The 14,056-nt window shown below is 40.9% G+C and overlaps 1 protein-coding gene across 4 annotated transcripts in view; it reads left to right on the forward strand.

Moving 5' to 3' along the window:
* Nucleotides 1-730: 730 nt before the first annotated feature.
* Nucleotides 731-14,056, forward strand: part of ZC3H12C (zinc finger CCCH-type containing 12C) — a 72,865-nt gene continuing 59,539 nt past the window's right edge. For 2 of the 4 annotated variants that reach the window (XM_043898710.1, XM_043898701.1), the window contains exon 1: nt 7,146-7,257. Coding sequence is in view for 1 of the 4 variants with exons in the window: in XM_043898681.1 (XP_043754616.1) it covers nt 5,159-5,182 (24 nt within the window). In the remaining 3 variants the exon portion in view is untranslated. Of the gene's footprint in view, nt 978-5,012; nt 5,183-7,145; nt 7,258-14,056 lie in introns of those variants that run through there. The other 2 variants (XM_043898720.1, XM_043898681.1) reach the window with 2 other exon arrangements.

Genomic DNA, 14,056 nt, shown 5'->3' on the forward strand with positions numbered 1-14,056 from the left:
TAGGGCCACTTCACTCTCTTTCATAGCTGAATGGCACCCTAATATATGACAACATTACAACTTATTTGAATAGTTTCCTATTAATATACATTTAAGTTGATCCTAATTTTTTTGACTTTGCAACTAATGCTGCAATCAGTAGTCTTGTGATTTAGCCTTTTAACATAAGATGTACTCTAACCTGGAAATTCCATAATTCTGTTTCCAACTCTTTCACTTTTGTACATTTGTAATTCTATATGCCTACTTCCTTCTAAAACAACAGATGCTTACAGAGGTGATGAGGATGTTTTTGGTATATTTGAAAATCCATGTTGAAATAGCAATTTTAAAACTTTGGGGCAGGATGAACTGCAACGACAGATGTGGTCCTTGTCGAGATGACAAAATGTCACCTTAGGAGTATTTCTTAAGTGTTTGTTTTTTCAAAAGTCCTGTGTTGGTCAAATACTGTGAAATGAGTGCAACCACACTGTCCAGCTCAGGTAGAATAATCACATAACTGTATGACACAAGCATATTGAAAATCTTGCTGTCTGACTTCTCACATGCTGAAAACAAGAGTCATGCTGCTGATATTGAAACCCGTGGTAACTCATCAAAAGAAAGAAGTCGTGGGATTGGCCAACAGCCCATATCTCATACCCTCTAGTTTCCTTTCCCTAAGAACTCAGTATTAAAAAGCAACTCTAACCAGTCACTGTAGTACATAGAAAAGAAGTGTTTTATCCTTCTGTGTCCATCTTACACAGCTTGGGAAGTGGCCGTTTAGAGTAATAATACTAAGGAAACGTAACATATCATGGGTTGTTGGAATTAACCAGAACTTCTCTGAAAGACATAAAAGAAACTGTGAATGAAAATTCACAGTAGTCACCTGGATATATGAAGCTCTTCAATCAGAGGAAATCAAGTGCTGGACAAAATGCTGGAGAAGAAGATGCATCCAACGGTCTAGTGACATCACTTCAACTAAGGTAAGTGTTTTGGCATAACTGATAAAGCAGGAGATGTGAGAACAAAGAAAATAATTCTCATCCCCAAGTGTAGGAGGGGATGTGAATATTCCTAAGGGCACCACTAGTAAAGCTCCAGACAGAACTAGAAGTAGTTTTCAGGGGTGTGTACCAGTTCTGAACCTGAAGGTGACCTATGGGCCATCACTTTTGAGGCTCCTAGAGGTCTTAGACAAGGTGACTAGGCATCTGGATGATAATGCAGCCGAGTAAGGTATGATGGGCTCCTGAAACTCAGTCTTTTAGGTTCGAATGTGAATCTCCGTGTGAGATAGTCTACCCGGGAGCTACATTTTAAAGAAGTCCTGCTGTTGCAACCATTCTTCCTCGCACCTTCTGCCTCCAACCTGTTCTTTCCAAAGTATTTGCTTTTAATCAGTGAGGCTGTCCCAAGTCTTTGCCTATTATGGATCCATAGCCTCTCAAATTCTTTAATTACATGCAATTCAAACTCACAATTCAAGGTCCAGGCTGCTTTTATAAAATACAAGTGGGCTATCCAGCATTGATAATTAGCAAATGTGCCATATTTGCCTAATGCCTATTTTTTAAGTTTAAACATCAGACATTCAAAATTTGATCCTCAGTTTCACCATTTGCAAACTGAACATTGTGGTCAGGTTCAATGATCTCTTAAGTTTTCTTTCCTCAATCTGACATTCTCTGAAGCCATGAAATTTCTTTCCCATATATCTCATTTTCCTTTCAAGTAAATAGAACTTGGAGTAAACAGAAGAGGAATTCCCTAAAGTTTATTTATCTCAGAGCCACAGAAGGATTGAAATATTCTTTGAACTCTGGTTTGCTTAAGATGAACACCATGGTTGGTTACTGTTATAACTGTGACCATATAAAATGTTCATACTTATTCTCTCAGTAGCAAATAAAAGCCTCATAACCCAACTTTTTGCCTTTTCTAGATAAAGCTATGAAATACTTCCCCAAGCATATCCCCACTATTACCACAAACACATGCCTAAAACCAAACTCCTCTAAACATTTGCTCAAAACAGTAGTTCCTCTATCCCCAGACTTCCCTTTTTTCCAGTCAGAGATATTACAGGTTTCATATTCAAACTCCTAAGTCATTTTGAACTTCTCCTTTTTCTTAGGTTAGTCTCCATTAAGTGTATCCAGTCATTTACAAAGTCTCAGTGATTTTTGTCACCAAAACACCTAACTGGTTCCTTCATTCCCTCCCTCAGGATTTCTTCATTCCCATCTGTTCTCCCATCCTGACCTTCAAACTTGTTTCCCTGCGTCAATTCTTCCCTTTTCCAAACCATCCAATAACCAACACAATATCGATTTTACTAAATTAGAAATGTTCTCCATGTTACCTTCTGTCCAAAACCCTTCACAGATTTCTCTGTGTATAAAGGTAACACAAGCTCAAACTCCCTGTCTCTCTCCCTATCTCTCTCTCTCCCTCTCTCTCATTTGTAAATCTCTGTGTAATTTTGTCCTACTTTTCTTTCCAGCTTTTTTTATCCCTATTTTTCAGATTTCCCTGGCATTCTATTTTTGCTTATGCTGTTTCACTCATATGCCCTTCCTTATCCTCTCTGTTTATCAAAGTATTATCCATCTTCATTATCCAGTTTAAATCTCCCCCTTTTGAAACCCTATCTTTCCATCCATTCCAGTCTTAAGTGATTCCTCTGTCTTCTGGACCTTCATTGCCTTTATTACCCATGACACATATTTAACACTTAAAAATTCTTTTGTCTTCTTTTAACTTTGAAGTTTTTATCTCCCAACTACACAGTAAGGAAACTAAGGGTAGTTACTGTATCATTCACATAATGAGTCCTGAACTGTAGAGCTAAACTGCCTGTGTTTTAATCTTTGTACTGTTATTTACTGACCTTAACCTTGGGCTCGGTTTTCTCATTTGTGAAATGGAAACAGTGATAGTTATTCCCTCATAGGGGTTTTGTGGGTGCTATGTGAATGAATATATGCAAAGTGCTCAGAATAGTGCCTGGAACATACTGAACATTCACTAAATGTTGTCTATTTTAATACTTATTTCTATCTCTCACCTCCAAAGTACCTAATATAGTACACAGTCATGCTAAATCAATATTGAGTGGAATTCAGTTGAATCAATTGAGGGAAGTAAGATAGACTATGTGGGTGGTATTATTGTGGAGTAGGGGAACTTCCTGGCATCACTAAAATCATGTCACAGATGCCGTCACTTACTGTTGTCAGCAAGCCAGCCTCTTTCTAAGTCCCTGCCACTCCCTAATACTGCTCAAGAGACTTCTGAGGGTTTGGCTCAGAGAACATGGAATGCTTTCCTGAGCATCCCTCCCTCACTGCCAATTCATACTGACCTGGCTGCAGAGAGCAGGTTGCCAAACTTCTGAATGCGGTACTAAAAATGTAGACCACAGAATTCACATATGCCCCCAAAGAAGCCTACTGGTCTACTGTTTCAGTTACTAGGCCCCAAGACTTGGCCTACTGTAGCGGAAAGCAGACTCAGTGAGATGCTCACCTTTCCTCTTGCAGTGTCACTGTGTCATGAACACCAGCCAGCAGGGATACTCTCAGCTGGGACCCCATATCATCCATAGCTAAAGATTAACAGATACTGGTCAAAGAGGTGGAGGCATCTGTGCTACGCAACTGAGCCATAAAGACAGCTTTTTTTAAAAAATAGAGAAACTGGAAAGTGGGAACCCCAGTAAGCATCACAGATATCACTACCATTAAGCAGCCCAATCAGCTTCAGCAGAACCCAGGCTTAAAGAAAGCATGCCCCTACTGAAAACAATTCAGCGAGGCAAGAAATAATTTTGTTAAAAGGTGAATAGTGTGATCAAAAGTGTAACTCAAGGTCCCCTGAAACAAATAAGTGCTTTCCATGAAGACGGACCTGGCTCCCTCCTATGCAAAGAGGGTCATTTCGGGAAATTTTTCTTATCTGTCTTCTGTAGGAAAAGGGGGATTATAACACCTAGCTCAGGTGGCTGTGGTAACACTTCAATGAGATAAGGCACTTAAAGCAGCTGGCTGGTCTGTGACCCCTGCGAGGGGCACAATCCAGGGACGGCCCTTTCCCTCTCCCTCGAAAAGTTCATGCCTCCTGCCCAAGGCTGGGAGTGAAGCGTCAGGAGACAATTGCACAGGCAGGTGAGTGAGCCGATTTGAACATTGCGGAAACGCTGGCCTAGGCTGTGCTGGATGGTGGACATTCCGCAGAAGTAGAAAGGCCCGATGAGCTCAGAGCTTTCACACTCGCAGCTCTCACCTCTGCGGTCTCCTCCCAACCTCCGGAAAGAGATCGGGATTCAACCTGGCTTTCGCCTCCATTTTGACATGTTGCCACTTCCAACAGGGCCAGTTTCCTTACTGCAAGAAGTCCTTCCCCTGGGTGAAATCCCAACAGCTTTATTTGTTTATTAATAAATTCCCGTATTGGTCTTGCTACTGCCGGGTGTGGTTCTCCCCCCCCCCCCCCTCATTACGGAATACTGATAATAAGCAAACAAGCACCGGGAAAGGAAGACAGCGATTCCCTTGGCCGCCCAGGGAATGATCCGCGTTATTGCCGGGTGGAGGAGGCGTACCCGAGCCGAGGAGCGCCCGCCCGGCCCGGGCAGGGGAGAGCGGGGCGGGGAGGCCGGGACCCCCGGGCCGGGCGCGAGGCGAGGCGGCGCGGGAACCTCGGGCGGCCGCAGGGGCCCGGCCGAGCCCGACAGGTTCCAGCAGCTCCCCTCACCCCTCTCCACGCCTCCCGGGTTTTCCCCTGGGCTGGGGTTTCCTGTTTCAGTTCTCGGTGATCTCCAGCAGCAGGTGCTGGTTTGCCAAGCTCGGCTCCCGACGAAACGAAGGAGAAGGAAAAAGAGGAAAGGGGAGGAGGAAGCGGCGGCGCAGCGGCTGCGGCTGCGGCTGCGGGCGGGCGGGCGAGGGGCGAAGCGGCCGCGGGAGAGACTGGCTCGCCTTCCTCGCAGAGCGGCGGCGCGGGCGGCGGGCCGAGCCGGGGCCCCGGCGGGTGGCCGGCGGGCGAGCGGGCGGCAATGGGGGAGCCTCCCGCTCGCCCGGCGCCCTAGCGGCGGCCTGGGGCTGAAGGAGAGGCGGCCGCCCGCCAGCGGGACCTGGGGCGGCCCCAGCTTCCCGGGCATGTGGTGATGGCCGCTGAGGAGAGGCTGCAAGTAGGTTGAGCAACAGAGCCGGGCGCGCGCGCGTGGCGGGTGGGGTGCGCGTGGGGCCGGCCGGGGAAGGGGCGCAGGGGCCGCGGGCGGGCGAGGCGCCGAGCGGGCAGGGCCGAGGTGGCTGCTGTCGCTGCGGGCCCCGCCGCCGCCGCCGCGCGCCTCTCCCTCGCCGGGTCGGCCCTGCAGGGTAGCGGCCCCCAGGTTTGTCCCTCGGGAAGGGGGTGGAGGGGCGGACCGCACCGACCGTGGCCCTCCTGGGGGAGCCGGGCGATAGGAGGGCTGCGGGCCGGGAGGCCGCGCCCGAGCGTTGGGCGGAGGGGCCGGGACCCGGGGCGGCCTCGCCGGCTCAGCTCCAGGCCCCGGGAGGCCCGGGGGTCCCGGGAGGTCGAGTCCCTGCGCCCCGGCCGTTCCCGGGGCTCGGGCGGGGTCGAGCGGAAAGCCCGGCGCATCCTCCTCCCCCGGGGGTAGAGCCGGCCCCACCGGGGATGTAGGGCGAGATGAGGCCGGTCACCCCGGCCCCGAGGCCTAGGGCTCGGGTCCACTCCCGGCCGAACATGGAGGCGGGCCCGGGCGCCCCGGATGGACACGGACCCGCAGCCCGTCTGCTGCAGCTCGGACCCGGAGCGCCTGTGGGGTGAGGCGGCATCCGAACGCTCTGACCCAGCCCCAGCCATTCGATTTTTCTTATCCGTCGGTCCAGCCAAACTGCCGCCCCCAGGCGGGCCATGGCGAAATCCCCTCTGTCCTCCCATCCCGACTGCACCCCTAGCTCAATCTCCAGACGAATTCTCATTTTCGCCCTGCGCTCCTTCAGCGGGGCCGGTTCCCACGTTAAACTCCCTACAAAGAGGTGTTACAGATATAACTCGGAGAAATGAATCCTGCTTTTCTTCCCTTAACTTCCTCGTCCTTACCCCCTTGAGGTCCTTAAAAACAGCCTAAAGCTTCCAAGGACTGATTCCTCTAACTGGGTATCTTGTCGTTTGGGTAACCGTTAACAATCCTGGTTTGTGATGGATAAAGGGATGAAATACTAATCCAGATTTAGGGAAAGTTTTCCTATTGGTTGCAAGATTGTGTTGGAATATCCCCATGCCCATGAGACGCTTATTGATTCAGGTTTATTTTTTTTTTTAATCATCTTAGAATAGTTGCAGAGATACTTAGGGCTCAGTATATTTAGAAATTTGAGAAAGTTCATCAGTTCTCTTATTTCCTCATTTAGTTTTTCTAATGCATATTATAAACGGAAAACAGTGATATGCCTCATACAAGTTTTTGGACTTTATTAAAATCACAAGGAATATAATATGTTATATATTTTTTAAAGTCGATATATTTAGTGTATGAGGCTATGACTTTCATTTACTTAATCACATATGCAATTTTAGTAGCACTTTCTCAATTTTGGTGTTATCTGTTGTTTGGATATAAGGATAGCTTCACCAAGTATTTGTAAAATTGTCTTACTGTTGATAACCCCAGGACGATTATTTCAGACTTGCCTCTCTATTCACCTGTTTTCTTCCAGTTTGGCATTCCGATTTTAAATTACCTTAATCTGTCTACTTGAAGGTACCCTAAAAATTAGAATGGTCTAATAACTCACTGTGTATCTATAATTTCAAATGTTTGAGTATTTTATTTAGTTTAAAAATGCATTTACTTTCAAAGTAAGTTACATTTTTACCTCCAGCATCACACAAGTACTTGAACACTATATGTAAAGTAAAATGAACTTTTAAACAAAACAACAAAAAAGAGGCCACTTTTTTTAAACTGCTTTTAAAAACGAAAGTCTAATGAAATTAGTTTATTATAATGGAAAATATTAAAAGATAGGAAACAGAAACTTGGAATGTTTGTATGCTGATGGGAGTTTTTATTAGTCATTTCCTTTTATTACATTTTTGTTTTAATTACTGGACTAATAAAAGTATCCTATTTTATGTTACTGGCTTCTCTGAAGCTATGTTTTCATGGATTACATCTGCCAAATTGGACCCCAGGTGTTCAGTGGATATCACGACTGAGCAACTGTATTTTGGATCTGATGGCATAAAGATAATTTTCAGGTCTGTGATGAGATATCAGTTCTTTAACTTTGCTTTGGCTTTTATAGCTAACATAATAATAGCTATTGAAGAGTCGGACACGACTGGGTAGCTGAACAATTGTGCACAGATAGGCCAATGTCATGCTTATTCTTTGTTTTTATTATTTTCATTCTGCAGATGAGGAAACTGAGACTGAAAGTTTAAATAACTTGCCCAAAGTCACACATCTATCTAGTAAATTGCAGAAGGGAGTTTGAACCCGAGTCTGACTTTGAAAGTCATCCCTTAACTACTGGGCAGTTCTGCCTTCCTGTGATACTGTTTTTTAGTTTGTTCTTTAAAATGTGTATCATTGTGTCTTTGTATGTTCATAAGTATAGTTTGAAAATTTAAAGATGCATGATAATTCCTATGCCAAGTGAACTAGCATCAGGTAAAACCCATAAGCAGATGTCTGAACATTCAAAGCATTCTGCCTTTAAGATAAATGATCAAATCTCTAAAGGTGGATAGGGAATAAAAATCCCAAGTTCTTCCTGCTTGCCTGGAATATTCTTCCTGTAGTCCCTCTCACCTTTTGCCTGGTTCACAGCTCATTACTCAGGCCTCAGCTTAGATCTCACTTGGTCATTGTAGGTTGAGATTGATAATAGTAGGTGACACTGTGTCAAGCATTGTTCTAAGTGCTGTACGTACTTGAATGCATCTGATACTTACTGCACTCCTATGAAGAAGTGTTTTGGTACTTTTTTTTTTTTTTTTTCTGATGGGGAAACCAAACTAACTTGTGTTTAAATAACTTACTAGAGGTCTCACAGTTAATAATGGCAGAGCAAGTGTTCCAACCAGTTGGAATATTTGGTTCAAGTTGGCTAAGAACCAAATATTAAGGTCTCTTTAACTTAATACATGTTAATAAATATGTCTATTATTGTGAGATTTAAACTATATAATGGAATCATCTCAGAGATTTGGTTCTAAAAAGGTGTATCTTTTTCTTATATAGTTGGAATTAACACTGTTTATAGAGCTTGGTGTTCCATCTTTCCATCCCCATTTAACATGCACTAAGGATTTTCTCATGAGCTTAAAAATATTTCAAACATTTTCTTCCTAAGAACATATTTTACTTAATCATTCTCCTATTTCAATATTTGTTACTCCCTATATTTTAATGGGCATCCCAGGTAGCACAGTGGTAAAGAATCCACATGCCAGTCCAGGAGACACAAGAGACTGAGGTTCAATCCCTGGTTCAGAACGATTCCCTGGAGTAGGAAATGGCAACCCACTCTACTATTCTTGCCTGGAAAATTCCATGGAGAGAGGAGCCTAGCAGGCTACAATTCATAGGGTTGCAAAGAGTCAGACAGTACTGAGCGACTGAACACACACACAATATTTTAATATCATACTTGAGTTGAACATCATAATAAAATTTTTTTCTGCATCTGTGTTCTTAGGATGAATTCGTAGAAGTAATGATCAAAGAGAATAAGCTTTAAGGTCTTTGATGATGAAAAAGTTTTCCAGAAAAGCTGATTGATATGTACACTCAGCAGCAAAGAGAGAGCTGATTTCATTCCATATTTGAATGCACTATTAACTTTAAAATCTTGACAGTTTTCTAGATGAGCCTTAGCACAATTTTAAGCTCATTTTTGTTCTACTTATATTTTAAGATATTAAAGTAGAGCAGGTTGATTAAGAAAAAAGCAGAGAAAAGTAAAACCACCTGAAATCTTATCCATAAATAGCTTCTGTATATATTTTGATAAACACTCTGCTACTTTTTTATTGCTGTATTTATATGTTACAGAATTTTTACTTGGGTTTTTTTTTTTTACTTGGGTTTTAAATTGAAAACACAAGCATTTTCTAATCCCCCATCTTTAGGCAAAATTATTTATTTACTCTCCTGTGTTTTCAAAATACTGTGAATCCATCCATAGCACTTGTATATTTGGTGATAGTTAGCTGTTTCATTTTTATTCCTTTTTTACTTTCTGTGCCTGTGCTCTTCATCTATAAAACAAACAAACAAAAAAATACTAGCTAAAACCTAGATTTGTTGTAAGGATTAACAGTAATACAAAATGTTTATAACCATACCTTATACTGTGTCTGGGATCTTCTTTATCTTGTTTGTGGTCTTTAGGCTCCTCAAGGGCAAGGACTCTGGGCTATTGTTTCATCCCAAGTCTTCTACAGTGTTTGGTACCTCGTAGATACTTCATGAATATTAAAGGCCACAGAGTATGCTCTTTAAATGGATCTGCTGAGATGTGGTAGGATGAACAAAAGCCAGGAAATGGTTAAGAGATGATCATAGTAATCAGTGCAGAGCAAATAACACAATTGGTATACCCAACATTTTAAAATTAACTTAAAATGTATAATGTCATTTCTTGAGTGGCTGTATACATTTGTCCTATAAAAAATATAGTGAACCTTATCTACCCCACTTAGCTGGAGAAGGTTATTATAAAAGTGAATTTCTAAAAGTTAGTCTTAAGATCTTCCAAGAGCAAAACATTTTAACTTTTAAATAGAAAAATTTATACCCATGAATTATATTTTTCTACCTTCAAGTCATATAGCCTTTAAGTTCACTTACTGTAAAACATAATAATAGCCAATATTTAATGGGCACTAATTTATGCCAGATACAGTATTAAGCACTTTACTTACATTATCTAATTTAGTTTTACATCAGTTTTATAAAGTTTATACTGTTGTTTTGCCTATCTTCCAGGTGATGGAACAGAAGTTATCAAGATTTCTGATTTATCCTAACTAGACAGCAATGCTTGTTTAGCTTTATTATTATTATAGATGATGATGACAGCAGCATTCAATTATTTCTATTGATTTATAGCAGTGATTTTTGGTCTTCTCTCCTTGCTGTTAGCTGTTCCTTGCTGACATTTTCACATCCTCTAATTTGAAGCAGATGACTGATATGGACTGTGAAGCTGAATGACAACAGCTAATATTATGGCTAAAATAAAAGTATTTTAGGCAACAATTAAAGGCCTGTAGGACTCTCAGATTGCCTCAGTTGGAGAACTGAGAGACTTTACTTTGAAAGAGAGCAGTTGGGCCCTCTGATGTCAGCTAGTGCGTGCAAGCTAACTGGCCTCAGCCGAGTTCGACTCTGCACCCCTATGGACTGTAGCCCGCCAGGCTCCTCTATCCATGGGATTCTCCAGGCAAGAATAATGGAGTGGGTGGCCATGCCCTCTTCCAGGGGATCTTCCCCACCCAGGGATCAAACCCACTGTCTCCTGCGGCTTCTGCATTGCAGGCAGATTCTTTACCACTGAGCCAGTGGGGAAGCCAACATCAGCTAGACCTGGGTTTAAATTCCAGCTCTGTCCTTTACTGACTGTGACCCTAGATAAAACTCAATTTCTCTTTGATTTCTTGTTCAGTACTTTGCAAGTTGTTTTTACTAATTCGAGCTAATGAGTGTAAAAGTGCCCAGAACATAGAAGACACTTAATGTTATTATAAAATGATTTAGCAGTATTCACTGAATTGATTAGAGATTTTGTTTTGTTTTTCTGTCTACTTATTCACTGACTCTTGTGTTCTGAGTAATTGGGATTACCAGATTAAAAAATATTTGTAAAATCAAATTTACTGCTTTTAATATGTCAGTTTACATTTTGAATTTTTCAAAGTGAAAGTCGCTCAGTCATGTCCAACTCTTTGGGACCCTGGAATTCTCTAGGCCAGAAAACTGGAGTGGGTAACCTTTCCCTTCTCCAGGGGATCTTCCTAACCCAGGGATCGAACCCAGGTCTCCCACATTGCGGGCAGATTCTTTACCAACTGAGCCACAAGGGAAATGCAGGAATACTGGAGTGGGTAACCTCTCCTTTCTCCAGGGGATCTTCCTGACCCAGGAACTGAACTGGGATCGCCTGCATTGCAGGCAGATTCTTTACCAACTGAGCTGTCGGGGAAGCCCTAGATTTTTCAAAGGGCTCTCCAGTTTGTTCCCTCCTGACTTTTAGGGTGAAGCTAAAATTAGTTTCTGTTCTTTGTTCTTGGTCATCTCTACTCATTTCCCATTCAAAATTATTTGGGCTTAATTTTACCCTTATTCTGTAACTTTGGTCATTTTTAAATCTTGGCTTTTACTTTATAATTTGTTGTTTTGTATACTTACAGGGAGCAGGTTTCCCATGTAATTAAGGCTGCCTTCTCACTGTTGACTTCAATGTTTTTTAAGTCATCATTTTTCTTGAATTGCTCCCACTGAGTTGGCAATTTTGAGTTGGCAATTTTATGTATTAGATACTTCTTGGAATTTTGCTGTCCTTTTAAATGATTAGTATAGATCTAAAATGCTGGAAATGTTTAATAAATTATCTATTTTGATAAAGTAGGTATTTCTATTTTTGCTATGATAGAAAAGTGCCTTAAGTAACATAAAATTTTTGAGTCATAAAGTGTGTTAAAATTAGCAGTATCATGCATAGGAAAAAAATGGTTTCAAATAGAGATGTTTTCTAAAGGGCATTTCTGTTATTTTGACCACTTCATTTGATCTTTTAAAACTAAATTTTGAGTTAAAGTTAAGTATTTTTTTTTAACTGCAAGATGTTTGCTTTACAATATTGTGCTGGTTTTGCCATACATCAACAGGAATCAACCACAGGTATACATATGTCCCCTCCCTCTTGAACCTCCCTCCCATATCTCATCCCCTCTCACCCCTCTAGGTTGTCACAGAGCACTGGGCTGAGCTCTCTGAGTCAGATAGCAACTTCTCACTTGAGTTAAATATTTTAAGACATTTATTTTATCACATTTTTTAAATAAAGAAAAAGTTAAAAAAAAAAAAAAGTGATCCATAATTCTCCCCTAGTGATAACTTAAAGTTTTGGTAATTTTTTTAAACTCTCCTATTAACTATAAACACATCCTTTAAAAAATCTGTATGCATATGTAGTTTTGTTTCTTACTGTTCATTCAATATACTATGTTTTCCTGTATCATTAAAGATCCTTTTAAAGATTATTTTTGTATATGAATATTGTGATTATTATTTTGAATGCCAAGTGGCGTTCAGCATGTTCAAGTAGGACTATAATTTAATCAAGCTTATATTATTAGGTATTTAGAGTATGACCATTTTTTTAATTGTTATAATGAACAATGATAAATGTCCATGTATGTAGATCTTTGTACACACTTATGAATGTATTTGATAGAAATTCATAGATGTGATCATGCAAATTGCCCTCTGGAAAATTGGCACCAGTTTATATTCTTCTTAGAAGTCCATGTGTGCTGCTCTCAGTACCCATCACTGTTTCCTTGCACGACCTGTCTTTGTTAATTTGATAGATAAGAATGACATAATAGTGCTAAGAAACTCCTTCAGTAGAGTCAGAAAGATTGAATTTGAATTCCTGTCCTGACATTTGTGTATTCTTGGGCAAATTTCTTATATTTTCCTAAGCCTCAGTTTTTTGTGTGAAATTGTGATGATGGTACCTATTATCATGGTAATATCATATAATATCATGGTTGTGGATATTAACCAATAATGTATAAGCCCTTGAGAGATGTTAGCAATCATTATTTATTATGAATGAAATTTTGCCTTACTATATTTTACGCTTGATATGCCTATATATTATACCTTGTAGTGGGTGGTATAAAGGAAAGTTATTCAATTTTAAATAACCTAGTTACCCTGTGTTCAGTCATGTCCGACTCTGTGATTCCATGGACTGTAGCCTGTGAGGCTCCTCTGTTCATGGGATTTTCCAGGCAAGAATAGTGCCATTTCCTTCTCCGGGAGATCTTCCCAACTCAGGGATCAAACCTGCATCTCCTGCATTGGGAGGTGGATTCTTTACTACCCAGCCACCTGGGAATCCCCTACTGAACTCTTATGTACTGTTAGTTATATTGTAGGACTTACTTCCAGTACTTTTTCAGTTGAGTCTCTTGATTTTCAGGATCTATTATAGTGACCCCAAAATAATGCCAATTTTTTAAAAACTTCAGCTTTTTTTCTTGTCTTGTTGCATTGGTTGACATCATAGAACAGTATTGACTAGTAATAGGTATTTGAGCTTATTTCTGATTTTAATGGGTCTTTTTCTATTATTTCACTTTTTAAATGCCAATGGCTATTGTTTCCTGACATAGGTATCCCCTGCTTACATACATATACTCCTGTAAATATCTATAAATGTTAAATATAAGAAGCTTGAAAATAGATTTATATATTATGGGAAGATTCCCTTAAATTACTAAATTCCTAAGTATCTTTTAGGCACATCTTCAAAATGTATTTTCAGCATTTGACTCATGTTATTTTCTTTTTAAATTAAGCATGCAGTCAGTCATTTTAAGTAAGGTTTAAATGTCAGTAAGGCTGAATTTTACCGCTTTCAGCCCACTTAATGATTCCATCCTTATCTCAGACTTTGAGACCCACTTTACTTTTCAGCATTGTCTACTATTACATGATATTTATAAAATATGATTTAAAGTAAATGAAACAGATTTGTCCCTTGGAATAAAACCCTTTCTTCAAATAAAGTCTTAGAGTCAGAGTCCCAGTGCCCTCATTACTCGGCCTCTGAGGCAGCTTTCAGAACCCTTTAAAAACAACTGCCCCTCAAAAAAGATTCAGATAATTTACAGATCACAAAAATGACACTGCTACTGAAACTGAAGTATTCAGAGGCCAGCAGGAAACCAAACCAATATAATAAGGTTTATATTAGATAATTTTGTATCAAGGTCCTAATTTAGCTTGATTTCAAAGATAAGTATAGCAGCATAT

This window comes from Cervus elaphus, chromosome 1 (assembly GCF_910594005.1).
Source record: "Cervus elaphus chromosome 1, mCerEla1.1, whole genome shotgun sequence".
In the NCBI taxonomy this organism is placed as follows: domain Eukaryota; kingdom Metazoa; phylum Chordata; class Mammalia; order Artiodactyla; family Cervidae; genus Cervus; species Cervus elaphus.